Here is a 15,625-nt window from a genome sequence, read left to right as displayed (position 1 = left end):
CTGAATGGGGGAAGATCTCAAGATGATGTTGCAAGTGCCATTGCGGCTCTAAAACAGGACAAAGTTGTTCCATTCTGTATAGGAACAAGACATGCAGACATACTTGAGCTTCAAATGATTGCACACAATCCTTCCTATGCTTTCTCTGTGCTTGGGTTTGATGATATTGAGAGCATCCATCGACAACTTGTGTCATTTATAAAAAGGGTGCCTCGACAGCAGCCAAGACTAAAACCACACAATGTATTAGGTAAGACTATCTATCTATCTATCTATCTATCTATCTATCTATCTATCTATCTATCTATCTATCTATCTATCTATCTATCTATCTATCTATCTATCTGTCTATCTGTCTATCTATCTATCTATCTATCTATCTATCTATCTATCTATCTATCTTTTTTTTCATTATGGATACATTTATGTGTAACTAACGCAGCATTATCCTTGTGTCTGACAGTTTCTGCAGATCAAACTGAATCCATTCAACATGATATTGTATTTTTACTGGATTCCTCGGACGAAATGCAAATTTCTTTTAAGGAAGTCCTTGGCTTTGTTGGGAGAATGGTGGACAAATTCAATGTGGACGAGAACAAAGATCGTGTTTCAGTGGTGCAGTACAGCAGACAACCCTCTGTTGAATTCTTTCTGAACACATACAAAACACAGCAGAAGGTTGCTGACAATGTGCGAATTCTGAAGCATAAAGGAGGCAGAACCCTCAATACTGGTGCAGCCCTTCAGTACGTCAAGGATAATGTTTTCAATGCCTCTTCTGGAAGTAGGCACCACCAGGGCGTCCCTCAGATTTTGGTTCTCTTAACTGGCGGACGGTCAAATGATGATGTCAGACATGCCGTGGAAAACTTGAGAGGAATTGGTGTGATGTTATATGTGGTGGGAACAAAGAATGCCGATACCCTTGAGATTCAGTCTATTTCACAGGAAGCCAGTCATGCTTTCTTTGCAGCAGAATCCAGTGATCTGTCCGACATTGAACAACATGTATTTTCTGTCATTAAGAAGGGTATAACCACTTCTATCAAAGCAGTAATAAATGGTAAGACTAATGACTGTAATGAATTCATGTTATACACCATGTGCACAACATAGACCTCAAGGCATTAATTCTAACTGAGGGTGAATGATGGACGGTAACAGACTAGTGTCCTTTTGCTCACAATAACTATTGTAGGCTTTCATTTATGCTGTTTTGACAGTTACGTCTGAGGGCTGGGCAATAATTCAATCTGATGATATATTGAGATCATTGTCTATGATCATGGGGGAATGTCACTCTAGTTGCTTACCTGTTACCTGCAAAAAATCACATGGACTTTTTTCTACATCTTTGTCTTTCTTGCAGATACTGAGAAACATGATGTTGTATTTCTTATTGATGGATCATATGACTCACGAAATGGCTTTGAAGAGATACGAGGCTTTGTTAAACAAATGGTAGAAAGTTTAAACATAGATGAGAACAGAGACCAAGTGGCTGTTGTTCAATACAACCGTGTCGCCACAGTCAATTTCTACCTGAATTCCTATTCATCCAAGAACGATGTGCTCAATTCCATTGGAACAATAAGGCATAAGTCGGGGAGATCCCTCAACATTGGCAAAGCCCTTGAGTTTGTCAGACACAATGTCTTTGCTGCTTCAGTTGGAGGTAGAAATGCAGACTCAGTCCCTCAATATCTGTATGTATTTAGTGGTGGGAGATCCGGGGATGACGTCAGAGGACCAGCACAGTCCCTCAAAGAAAATGGGATAAAGACTTTTACTATCGGAACACAGAATGCTGATACTTTGGAAATGCAAACCATCTCTTTCACGCCTGCACATTATTTTCATGTCACAAACTTTAACAATCTGCAAAGCATACATCCATCTGTGGAGGCCACATTGAGGGGTACTGAAGACACAACGGAATTTCCAACTGTTATTGGTAAGATGTCAAAAAATAAGTAGCATGTTTTCTACATGGACTTAGAAGTTGTATGATTGTATACCAGGTGTGTAAATCAGATGTTTCTGTCTACAGCAAAGATGTTGGTTTTGTAAACTGTTTGTTTGTATTAATTTCAGACACTATTGGGAAAATAATACTCCAGAGTGCCGATGTTGTTTTTCTAATTGATGGATCTGATGACATGCGAGCAAGTGAAAGACACATTTTGGATTTTGTCATAGAGCTTGTCAAGCAAATGGAAATTGGGCCAAGCAAAGTGCAAGTTGCATTGATTCAGTACAGCACAGAGCCCACGACTGATTTTCTCTTGAAAACGCACTCACTGAAAGACGATGTCTTGAGATATTTGAGCAATGTAAAACTGAAAGGAGGGTCCACCGTGAACACAGGTGTTGCCCTTGATTATGTGAAGAACAATGTGTTCACTGCTTCATCTGGAAGCAGAGCTCAGCAGGGTGTTCCACAGATACTCATTCACTTGAGTGGAAGAAAGTCAGAAGATGATGTTTTAGGTCCTGTGGACAAACTGAGAAATGTTGGAATTGTCCTTTTCAGTGTTGGAGTGAATGATGCAGAGAGGCTGGAGATGAAACAATTAGCCCACAGTCCTAAAGCAGAGTATTTTATCAAGGAGATTTCTGACTTTCCTCTTGTGAGCGAACGACTGCTCTCAGACATTGTATCTTACAAAGGCACTGTCAGCACTGGTGTAGGTGAGTGAAAATCTTACTTACTTATCAGTTACATCAGTAATCAGATTTAATTTGAACAGCTTTTTCTAATACGTTTTCAATTTGCCAGTCTTACTATGATCTCAGTGCACTGGTCCACACTAACAGGAGGGCCAGAAGCATCAATATCCATACAGAGACCAATGCTGCCAAACGATTTTCTGAAAATTGAGCATTTCGTTCTACTATCCTTTGTCAAACCAAATTAAATACACAGCTGTTTTTGTAATGGAAAACTGTAAAAAAAACTGTTTAATGTGTGAATAATCTGAACTAATTAGGTGATCACATCTGGATGCTATTTTTTCATAGATATTAAGAGTGTGGATACAACTTTTTCGTGACTCTAATATCTATGTCTATATCTCAGAGAAAACATTTCTCCTTACCTGAATCAGTATTTTATGTGCTATTACAATACACAAAAGTCTAAAAACAACAGACCAGTCAAATATTCCTCAAAAGCTTAACAGTTGAACAGCAATGCTACTGTAGCAAAATTGAGTTGCTATAACAGCAGAAAATTATTTTTAATAATAATATATAATATAATAATAATAATATAAAGTTGAAGCTGCTGAGAAAATGAAAGAGGTGTAGGCTGCTGTGGACTGTATTGCAGACAGCCTACCTACTGCAAGAACACTGGTGATAGACAGAGCTTAAGCTAGAGGTGCTGGATGTCAACAGTCAGAGCCACTTTGGTTAGTATTCATCTATAAATCGGCTACTTTTGATGGGTCAAAATAATAATTTCTAACTTCATTTCAACGTGATCACATTTCTACTCATCACATTTTGCGCAATGGCAAAAGCCCAGCCTTTTCTGTAGTATTCTGAAGTTGATGGTTTGCGCGTGGTTAACATGAATACACGTTCGGCGTTAGCATTGTTACACATGGTTAACCTTGTCAAACAGTTGGAGTTAGGTTACGCCAACAAAACCACTGAGTAAGGCTTAGAAAAAATGTCATGGTTCGGCTTGAAATGAGTATGGTTGAAACGTAACATGAGATACGGACGCAGCATCACGTGACATATCTTCAGTAAAAACCAGTCGACTTTTGGTTTCACATGGGACATGTAAATAAATCCTGATTAAAAGATAGTTTGTTTGACCAATTAACCACCCCTACTGCCCTTGCATAAAATACTTCTTTCACTAAATAAAAGTCAGTTGCTATGAGCATCTAATAGGAACGCCGAAGGGTTGACATTGAAAGTAGTTAAAAGCCTAGTGCGTCTCATACAGTAACTAAAAGGTGCCGTGTGCATCTGTAATAAAGACACTGCCACTGCCCGAGTGTAGGTATTTGATGCACTGCAAGTAAGACCAGGCTATTTATTTCTAAAATAAAATTATGAACATAAAAAATAAGAAACAGTTACTCTTCATTCTTTATCACGGAAAGACTTAATTGAACAGTATCAAAGTGTATTTCACTAAGTTCAGGTCAGGCAGTGCCGCTTTGACAAAATAGTTGTGGCAGCATTAATAGAGTAAATATTACAAAACTGGATGTTAGTGTTCATCATCTGACTTTTGCATGGAAGATATATGACACATTGATCTGAATACGTCTCAAATTATATTTTCCCCAGTGAAGAGAAAGACAAAAAGAAGGGATGTTGTGTTCTTGTTGGATGGATCTGATGGTACTAGAACTGGATTCCCAGCTATGCAAGACTTGATGATGATGACTTGATGATGGTAGTACGCAACTTGAACTGTACTAAAGTGAATTTCTTCAAGTTCAGGTCTGCCAGTGCAACTTTGAAAAAACAGTTGAGCTTGGATTTATAGAGTAAATTTGAAAACCTTGGGGTTAACTTTTATCGTCTGACTTTTGTACGCTAAATGTTTGAAACATCAACCTAAATATGTCTTATATTCTATGTTTCCCAGTGGTGACACATCCAACAGGAAGAGACGTTGTATTCTTGTTGGATGGATCTGATGGTACTAGAACTGGATTCCCAGCTATGCAAGACTTTGTCCAAAGAGTAGTAGAGACACTCAATGTGGATGACAACAAAGACCGTGTCTCAGTGGTTCAGTACAGCAGAGATCCAGCTGTCCAGTTCTATTTGAACACATACGCGACAAAAGTCGAGATCCTTGACATTGTCAGAGGTTTGAGGCACAAAGGCGGAAGACCCCTCAACACTGGAGCAGCTCTCCAGTACGTGAGGGATAATGTCTTCTCAGTCTCTGTTGGAAGCAGGCGCCTGGAAAGAGTTCCACAGGTCCTAATATTGCTAAGTGGTGGACGGTCTTCTGACAGTGTTGATGCACCAGCCTCTGCTCTCAAACAGCTGGGTGTATTGACCTTTGTAATTGGAACCAAGGGGTCTGATAGAAGAGAACTGCAGAAGATATCCCATGATGACAATTCTGCTCTCTCTGTGTCTGATTTCACTGACCTTCAACGCATCCAACAGCAACTTCAGTCCTCCTTGGAGGCTTTGGTTGTTGACGTCACACCAGAATCACCAACTGTACTTGGTATGTAAACAGGCACAGCCTCTTACTGTCCTGAAAGGCTACTTGACTTGTTTCACCTACACTGAGGGATATGAATGCAGTGAAATACCTGTTTAGCTCGATGTTATTTTGTAAAAAGAGGTTATGGTGTGCTTCCTTATGATAATAAATTAGAGAACGCAGGGCTTGTGCTTTTCAAAAAATAGTTTCTAACTTTATGATTAGTATACAAAATGTAGTTTTGCAAAGGTTTTTATTTTTTGTCTTCCTGTCTTCTCTCAGTTGAATCTACCCAGAAGGATATTGTTTTCCTTCTGGATGGTTCTGATGGCACAAGGAATGGCTTCCCTGCTATGCGTGATTTTGTTGAGAAAGTGGTAGAGAAACTCAATGTTGGAGAAAGCAAAGACCGTGTCTCTGTAGTCCAATACAGCAGAGATGCAGAGGTCCATTTCGATTTGAATACATACACCACAAAAGAAGATATTGTGGATTCAGTAAGAGGGCTGAGACACAGAGGAGGCAGACCCCTCAACACCGGGGCCGCCCTCCAATACGTCAGGGACAACGTCTTTACAAACTCCGCCGGGAGTAGGCGCCTGCAAGGTGTTCCACAGATATTGATCCTACTAAATGGTGGAAGGTCTTTTGACAATGTAGATACTCCAGCCTCTGTTCTCAAACAGCAGGGCATCATTGTCATTGGCATTGGAACAAGGAGCTCTGACAGTGGAGAGCTGCGGAAAATATCACATGACCCTAATTACACTCTATCCGTGTCTGAGTTCACTGACCTCCCCAGTGTTCAAGAACAGCTCACGTCTCTAATGAGCACAGGGCTAGTGATGGCCACACCCATGACACCAACAGTAACTGGTAAGAACGTGACTGAATTTACATTCCAAGATGATGGCAGTACGCAATTTGAACTGTACTAAAGTGAATTTCGTCAAGTTCAGGTCTGCCAGTGCAACTTTGACAAAACAGTTGAGCTTGGATTTATAGAGTAAATTTGAAAACCATGGGGTTAACGTTTATCGTCTGACTTTTGTACGCTAAATGTTTGAAACATCAACCTAAATATGTCTTATATTCTATGTTTCCCAGTGGTGACACATCCAACAGGAAGAGACGTTGTATTCTTGTTGGATGGATCTGATGATACTAGAACTGGATTCCCAGCTATGCAAGACTTTGTCCAAAGAGTAGTAGAGACACTCAGTGTGGATGATAACAAAGACCGTGTCTCAGTGGTTCAGTACAGCAGAGATTCAGCTGTCCAGTTCTATTTGAACACATACGCGACAGAAGTCGAGATCCTTGACATTGTCAGAGGTTTGAGGCACAAAGGCGGAAGACCCCTCAACACTGGAGCAGCTCTCCAGTACTTGAGGAATAATGTCTTCACAGCCTCTGCTGGAAGCAGGCGCCTGGAAGGAGTTCCACAGGTCCTAATATTGCTAAGTGGTGGACGGTCTTCTGACAGTGTTGATGCACCAGCCTCTGCTCTCAAACAGCTGGGTGTATTGACCTTTGTAATTGGAACCAAGGGCTCTGATAGAAGAGAACTGCAGAAGATATCCCACGATGACAATTCTGCTCTCTCTGTGTCTGATTTCACTGACCTTCAACGCATCCAACAGCAACTTCAGTCCTCCTTGGAGGCTTTTGTTATTGACGTCACACCAGAATCACCAACTGTACTTGGTATGTAAAGAGGCACAGCCTCTTACTGCCCTGAAAGGCTACTTGACTTGTTTCACCTACACTGAGGGATATGAATGCACTGAAATACCTGTTTAGCTCGATGTTATTTTGTTAAAAGAGGTTATGGTGTGCTTCCTTACGATAAGAAATTAGAGAACGCAGGGCTTGTGCTTTTCAAAAAATAGTTTCTAACTTTATGATTAGTATACAAAATGTAGCTTTTGCAAAAGTTTTTATTTGTTGTCTTCCTGTCTTCTCTCAGTTGAACCTACCCAGAAGGATATTGTTTTCCTTCTGGATGGTTCTGATGGCACAAGGAATGGCTTCCCTGCTATGCGTGATTTTGTTGAGAAAGTGGTAGAGAAACTCAATGTTGGAGAAAGCAAAGACCGTGTCTCTGTAGTCCAATACAGCAGAGATGCAGAGGTCCATTTCGATTTGAATACATACACCACAAAAGAAGATATTGTGGATTCAGTAAGAGGGCTGAGACACAGAGGAGGCAGACCCCTCAACACCGGGGCCGCCCTCCAATACGTCAGGGACAACGTCTTTACAAACTCCACCAGGAGTAGGCGCCTGCAAGGTGTTCCACAGATATTGATCCTACTAAATGGTGGAAGGTCTTTTGACAATGTAGATACTCCAGCCTCTGTTCTCAAACAGCAGGGCATCATTGTCATTGGCATTGGAACAAGGAGCTCTGACAGTGGAGAGCTGCGGAAGATATCACATGACCCTAATTACACTCTATCCGTGTCTGAGTTCACTGACCTCCCCAGTGTTCAAGAACAGCTCACCTCTCTAATGAGCACAGGGCTAGTGATGGCCACACCCATGACACCAACAGTAACTGGTAAGAACGTGACTGAATTTACATTCCAAGATGATGGCAGTACGCAACTTGAACTGTACTAAAGTGAATTTCGTCAAGTTCAGGTCTGCCAGTGCAACTTTGACAAAACAGTTGAGCTTGTATTTATAGAGTAAATTTGAAAACCATGGGGTTAACGTTTATCGTCTGACTTTTGTACGCTAAATGTTTGAAACATCAACCTAAATATGTCTTATATTCTATGTTTCCCAGTGGTGACACATCCAACAGGAAGAGACGTTGTATTCTTGTTGGATGGATCTGATGATACTAGAACTGGATTCCCAGCTATGCAAGACTTTGTCCAAAGAGTAGTAGAGACACTCAGTGTGGATGATAACAAAGACCGTGTCTCAGTGGTTCAGTACAGCAGAGATTCAGCTGTCCAGTTCTATTTGAACACATACGCAACAGAAGTCGAGATCCTTGACATTGTCAGAGGTTTGAGGCACAAAGGCGGAAGACCCCTCAACACTGGAGCAGCTCTCCAGTACTTGAGGAATAATGTCTTCACAGCCTCTGCTGGAAGCAGGCGCCTGGAAGGAGTTCCACAGGTCCTAATATTGCTAAGTGGTGGACGGTCTTCTGACAGTGTTGATGCACCAGCCTCTGCTCTCAAACAGCTGGGTGTATTGACCTTTGTAATTGGAACCAAGGGCTCTGATAGAAGAGAACTGCAGAAGATATCCCACGATGACAATTCTGCTCTCTCTGTGTCTGATTTCACTGACCTTCAACGCATCCAACAGCAACTTCAGTCCTCCTTGGAGGCTTTGGTTGTTGACGTCACACCACAATCACCAACTGTACTTGGTATGTAAACAGGCACAGCCTCTTACTGTCCTGAAAGGCTACTTGACTTGTTTCATCTACACTGAGGGATATGAATGCAGTGAAATACCTGTTTAGCTCGATGTTATTTTGTTAAAAGAGGTTATGGTGTGCTTCCTTACTATAAGAAATTAGAGAATGCAGGGCTTGTGCTTTTCAAAAAATAGTTTCTAACTTTATGATTAGTATACAAAATGTAGCTTTTGCAAAAGTTTTTATTTGTTGTCTTCCTGTCTTCTCTCAGTTGAACCTACCCAGAAGGATATTGTTTTCCTTCTGGATGGTTCTGATGGCACAAGGAATGGCTTCCCTGCTATGCGTGATTTTGTTGAGAAAGTGGTAGAGAAACTCAATGTTGGAGAAAGCAAAGACCGTGTCTCTGTAGTCCAATACAGCAGAGATGCAGAGGTCCATTTCGATTTGAATACATACACCACAAAAGAAGATATTGTGGATTCAGTAAGAAGGCTGAGACACAGAGGAGGCAGACCCCTCAACACCGGGGCCGCCCTCCAATACGTCAGGGACAACGTCTTTACAAACTCCACCAGGAGTAGGCGCCTGCAAGGTGTTCCACAGATATTGATCCTACTAAATGGTGGAAGGTCTTTTGACAATGTAGATACTCCAGCCTCTGTTCTCAAACAGCAGGGCATCATTGTCATTGGCATTGGAACAAGGAGCTCTGACAGTGGAGAGCTGCGGAAGATATCACATGACCCTAATTACACTCTATCCGTGTCTGAGTTCACTGACCTCCCCAGTGTTCAAGAACAGCTCACCTCTCTAATGAGCACAAGGCTAGTGATGGCCACACCCATGACACCAACAGTAACTGGTAAGAACGTGACTGAATTTACATTTCAAGATGATGGTAGTACGCAACTTGAACTGTACTAAAGTGAATTTCTTCAAGTTCAGGTCTGCCAGTGCAACTTTGAAAAAACAGTTGAGCTTGGATTTATAGAGTAAATTTGAAAACCTTGGGGTTAACTTTTATCGTCTGACTTTTGTACGCTAAATGTTTGAAACATCAACCTAAATATGTCTTATATTCTATGTTTCCCAGTGGTGACACATCCAACAGGAAGAGACGTTGTATTCTTGTTGGATGGATCTGATGGTACTAGAACTGGATTCCCAGCTATGCAAGACTTTGTCCAAAGAGTAGTAGAGACACTCAGTGTGGATGACAACAAAGACCGTGTCTCAGTGGTTCAGTACAGCAGAGATCCAGCTGTCCAGTTCTATTTGAACACATACGCGACAAAAGTCGAGATCCTTGACATTGTCAGAGGTTTGAGGCACAAAGGCGGAAGACCCCTCAACACTGGAGCAGCTCTCCAGTACTTGAGGAATAATGTCTTCACAGCCTCTGCTGGAAGCAGGCACCTGGAAGGAGTTCCACAGGTCCTAATATTGCTAAGTGGTGGACGGTCTTCTGACAGTGTTGATGCACCAGCCTCTGCTCTCAAACAGCTGGGTGTATTGACCTTTGTAATTGGAACCAAGGGGTCTGATAGAAGAGAACTGCAGAAGATATCCCACGATGACAATTCTGCGCTCTCTGTGTCTGATTTCACTGACCTTCAACGCATCCAACAGCAACTTCAGTCCTCCTTGGAGGCTTTGGTTGTTGACGTCACACCAGAATCACCAACTGTACTTGGTATGTAAACAGGCACAGCCTCTTACTGTCCTGAAAGGCTACTTGACTTGTTTCACCTACACTGAGGGATATGAATGCAGTGAAATACCTGTTTAGCTCGATGTTATTTTGTTAAAAGAGGTTATGGGTTGCTTCTTTATGATAAGAAATTAGAGAACGCAGGGCTTGTGCTTTTCAAAAAGTAGTTTCTAACTTTATGATTACTATACAAAATGTAGCTTTTGCAAAAGTTTTTATTTTTTGTCTTCCTGTCTTCTCTCAGTTGAACCTACACAGAAGGATATTGTTTTCCTTCTGGATGGTTCTGATGGCACAAGGAATGGCTTCCCTGCTATGCGTGATTTTGTTGAGAAAGTGGTAGAGAAACTCAATGTTGGAGAAAGCAAAGACCGTGTCTCTGTAGTCCAATACAGCAGAGATGCAGAGGTCCATTTCGATTTGAATACATACACCACAAAAGAAGATATTGTGGATTCAGTAAGAGGGCTGAGACACAGAGGAGGCAGACCCCTCAACACCGGGGCCGCCCTCCAATACGTCAGGGACAACATCTTTACAAACTCCGCCGGGAGTAGGCGCCTGCAAGGTGTTCCACAGATATTGATCCTACTAAATGGTGGAAGGTCTTTTGACAATGTAGATACTCCAGCCTCTGTTCTCAAACAGCAGGGCATCATTGTCATTGGCATTGGAACAAGGAGCTCTGACAGTGGAGAGCTGCGGAAGATATCACATGACCCTAATTACACTCTATCCGTGTCTGAGTTCACTGACCTCCCCAGTGTTCAAGAACAGCTCACCTCTCTAATGAGCACAAGGCTAGTGATGGCCACATCCATGACACCAACAGTAACTGGTAAGAACGTGACTGAATTTACATTTCAAGATGATGGTAGTACGCAACTTGAACTGTACTAAAGTGAATTTCTTCAAGTTCAGGTCTGCCAGTGCAACTTTGAAAAAACAGTTGAGCTTGGATTTATAGAGTAAATTTGAAAACCTTGGGGTTAACTTTTATCGTCTGACTTTTGTACGCTAAATGTTTGAAACATCAACCTAAATATGTCTTATATTCTATGTTTCCCAGTGGTGACACATCCAACAGGAAGAGACGTTGTATTCTTGTTGGATGGATCTGATGGTACTAGAACTGGATTCCCAGCTATGCAAGACTTTGTCCAAAGAGTAGTAGAGACACTCAGTGTGGATGATAACAAAGACCGTGTCTCAGTGGTTCAGTACAGCAGAGATCCAGCTGTCCAGTTCTATTTGAACACATACGCGACAGAAGTCGAGATCCTTGACATTGTCAGAGGTTTGAGGCACAAAGGCGGAAGACCCCTCAACACTGGAGCAGCTCTCCAGTACTTGAGGAATAATGTCTTCACAGCCTCTGCTGGAAGCAGGCGCCTGGAAGGAGTTCCACAGGTCCTAATATTGCTAAGTGGTGGACAGTCTTCTGACAGTGTTGATGCACCAGCCTCTGCTCTCAAACAGCTGGGTGTATTGACCTTTGTAATTGGAACCAAGAGGTCTGATAGAAGAGAACTGCAGAAGATATCCCATGATGACAATTCTGCTCTCTCTGTGTCTGATTTCACTGACCTTCAACGCATCCAACAGCAACTTCAGTCCTCCTTGGAGGCTTTGGTTGTTGACGTCACACCACAATCACCAACTGTACTTGGTATGTAAACAGGCACAGCCTCTTACTGTCCTGAAAGGCTACTTGACTTGTTTCATCTACACTGAGGGATATGAATGCAGTGAAATACCTGTTTAGCTCGATGTTATTTTGTTAAAAGAGGTTATGGTGTGCTTCCTTACTATAAGAAATTAGAGAACGCAGGGCTTGTGCTTTTCAAAAAATAGTTTCTAACTTTATGATTAGTATACAAAATGTAGCTTTTGCAAAAGTTTTTATTTGTTGTCTTCCTGTCTTCTCTCAGTTGAACCTACCCAGAAGGATATTGTTTTCCTTCTGGATGGTTCTGATGGCACAAGGAATGGCTTCCCTGCTATGCGTGATTTTGTTGAGAAAGTGGTAGAGAAACTCAATGTTGGAGAAAGCAAAGACCGTGTCTCTGTAGTCCAATACAGCAGAGATGCAGAGGTCCATTTCGATTTGAATACATACACCACAAAAGAAGATATTGTGGATTCAGTAAGAAGGCTGAGACACAGAGGAGGCAGACCCCTCAACACCGGGGCCGCCCTCCAATACGTCAGGGACAACGTCTTTACAAACTCTGCCGGGAGTAGGCGCCTGCAAGGTGTTCCACAGATATTGATCCTACTAAATGGTGGAAGGTCTTTTGACAATGTAGATACTCCAGCCTCTGTTCTCAAACAGCAGGGCATCATTGTCATTGGCATTGGAACAAGGAGCTCTGACAGTGGAGAGCTGCGGAAGATATCACATGACCCTAATTACACTCTATCTGTGTCTGAGTTCACTGACCTCCCCAGTGTTCAAGAACAGCTCACCTCTCTAATGAGCACAAGGCTAGTGATGGCCACACCCATGACACCAACAGTAACTGGTAAGAACGTGACTGAATTTACATTTCAAGATGATGGTAGTACGCAACTTGAACTGTACTAAAGTAAATTTCTTCAAGTTCAGGTCTGCCAGTGCAACTTTGAAAAAACAGTTGAGCTTGGATTTATAGAGTAAATTTGAAAACCTTGGGGTTAACTTTTATCGTCTGACTTTTGTACGCTAAATGTTTGAAACATCAACCTAAATATGTCTTATATTCTATGTTTCCCAGTGGTGACACATCCAACAGGAAGAGACGTTGTATTCTTGTTGGATGGATCTGATGGTACTAGAACTGGATTCCCAGCTATGCAAGACTTTGTCCAAAGAGTAGTAGAGACACTCAGTGTGGATGACAACAAAGACCGTGTCTCAGTGGTTCAGTACAGCAGAGATCCAGCTGTCCAGTTCTATTTGAACACATACGCAACAAAAGTCGAGATCCTTGACATTGTCAGAGGTTTGAGGCACAAAGGCGGAAGACCCCTCAACACTGGAGCAGCTCTCCAGTACTTGAGGAATAATGTCTTCACAGCCTCTGATGGAAGCAGGCACCTGGAAGGAGTTCCACAGGTCCTAATATTGCTAAGTGGTGGACGGTCTTCTGACAGTGTTGATGCACCAGCCTCTGCTCTCAAACAGCTGGGTGTATTGACCTTTGTAATTGGAACCAAGGGGTCTGATAGAAGAGAACTGCAGAAGATATCCCACGATGACAATTCTGCGCTCTCTGTGTCTGATTTCACTGACCTTCAACGCATCCAACAGCAACTTCAGTCCTCCTTGGAGGCTTTGGTTGTTGACGTCACACCACAATCACCAACTGTACTTGGTATGTAAACAGGCACAGCGTCTTACTGTCCTGAAAGGCTACTTGACTTGTTTCACCTACACTGAGGGATATGAATGCAGTGAAATACCTGTTTAGCTCGATGTTATTTTGTTAAAAGAGGTTATGGTGTGCTTCCTTACTATAAGAAATTAGAGAACGCAGGGCTTGTGCTTTTCAAAAAATAGTTTCTAACTTTATGATTAGTACACAAAATGTAGCTTTTGCAAAAGTTTTTATTTGTTGTCTTCCTGTGTTCTCTCAGTTGAACCTACCCAGAAGGATATTGTTTTCCTTCTGGATGGTTCTGATGGCACAAGGAATGGCTTCCCTGCTATGCGTGATTTTGTTGAGAAAGTGGTAGAGAAACTCAATGTTGGAGAAAGCAAAGACCGTGTCTCTGTAGTCCAATACAGCAGAGATGCAGAGGTCCATTTCGATTTGAATACATACACCACAAAAGAAGATATTGTGGATTCAGTAAGAGGGCTGAGACACAGAGGAGGCAGACCCCTCAACACCGGGGCCGCCCTCCAATACGTCAGGGACAACATCTTTACAAACTCCGCCGGGAGTAGGCGCCTGCAAGGTGTTCCACAGATATTGATCCTACTAAATGGTGGAAGGTCTTTTGACAATGTAGATACTCCAGCCTCTGTTCTCAAACAGCAGGGCATCATTGTCATTGGCATTGGAACAAGGAGCTCTGACAGTGGAGAGCTGCGGAAGATATCACATGACCCTAATTACACTCTATCCGTGTCTGAGTTCACTGACCTCCCCAGTGTTCAAGAACAGCTCACCTCTCTAATGAGCACAAGGCTAGTGATGGCCACATCCATGACACCAACAGTAACTGGTAAGAACGTGACTGAATTTACATTTCAAGATGATGGTAGTACGCAACTTGAACTGTACTAAAGTGAATTTCTTCAAGTTCAGGTCTGCCAGTGCAACTTTGAAAAAACAGTTGAGCTTGGATTTATAGAGTAAATTTGAAAACCTTGGGGTTAACTTTTATCGTCTGACTTTTGTACGCTAAATGTTTGAAACATCAACCTAAATATGTCTTATATTCTATGTTTCCCAGTGGTGACACATCCAACAGGAAGAGACGTTGTATTCTTGTTGGATGGATCTGATGGTACTAGAACTGGATTCCCAGCTATGCAAGACTTTGTCCAAAGAGTAGTAGAGACACTCAGTGTGGATGATAACAAAGACCGTGTCTCAGTGGTTCAGTACAGCAGAGATCCAGCTGTCCAGTTCTATTTGAACACATACGCGACAGAAGTCGAGATCCTTGACATTGTCAGAGGTTTGAGGCACAAAGGCGGAAGACCCCTCAACACTGGAGCAGCTCTCCAGTACTTGAGGAATAATGTCTTCACAGCCTCTGCTGGAAGCAGGCGCCTGGAAGGAGTTCCACAGGTCCTAATATTGCTAAGTGGTGGACAGTCTTCTGACAGTGTTGATGCACCAGCCTCTGCTCTCAAACAGCTGGGTGTATTGACCTTTGTAATTGGAACCAAGAGGTCTGATAGAAGAGAACTGCAGAAGATATCCCATGATGACAATTCTGCTCTCTCTGTGTCTGATTTCACTGACCTTCAACGCATCCAACAGCAACTTCAGTCCTCCTTGGAGGCTTTGGTTGTTGACGTCACACCACAATCACCAACTGTACTTGGTATGTAAACAGGCACAGCCTCTTACTGTCCTGAAAGGCTACTTGACTTGTTTCATCTACACTGAGGGATATGAATGCAGTGAAATACCTGTTTAGCTCGATGTTATTTTGTTAAAAGAGGTTATGGTGTGCTTCCTTACTATAAGAAATTAGAGAACGCAGGGCTTGTGCTTTTCAAAAAATAGTTTCTAACTTTATGATTAGTATACAAAATGTAGCTTTTGCAAAAGTTTTTATTTGTTGTCTTCCTGTCTTCTCTCAGTTGAACCTACCCAGAAGGATATTG

The 15,625-nt window shown here is 42.2% G+C and overlaps 2 protein-coding genes across 2 annotated transcripts in view; both read left to right on the top strand.

Annotated features, from left to right (window-relative positions):
• The window catches only part of LOC306783651 (collagen alpha-3(VI) chain-like), an 84,240-nt gene that overhangs the window by 16,539 nt on the left and 52,076 nt on the right, over positions 1-15,625 (top strand). The window lies entirely within an intron of this gene.
• On the top strand, positions 571-10,286 carry LOC306783037 (collagen alpha-3(VI) chain-like; the record flags this gene model as incomplete). Its single annotated transcript, XM_079276569.1, has 8 exons — positions 571-787; positions 4,619-5,218; positions 5,480-6,073; positions 6,305-6,904; positions 7,167-7,760; positions 7,992-8,591; positions 8,854-9,447; positions 9,679-10,286. 8 exons carry the CDS (start codon positions 571-573, stop codon positions 10,284-10,286), a joined length of 4,407 nt encoding a protein of 1,468 aa, XP_079132695.1.

This window comes from Melanostigma gelatinosum (assembly GCF_949748355.1).
Source record: "Melanostigma gelatinosum genome assembly, chromosome: 10".
Taxonomy (NCBI): Eukaryota; Metazoa; Chordata; class Actinopteri; order Perciformes; family Zoarcidae; genus Melanostigma; species Melanostigma gelatinosum.
Note: the sequence above shows the minus strand (reverse complement) of the source record. Positions and strands in the feature narration are given on the sequence as shown.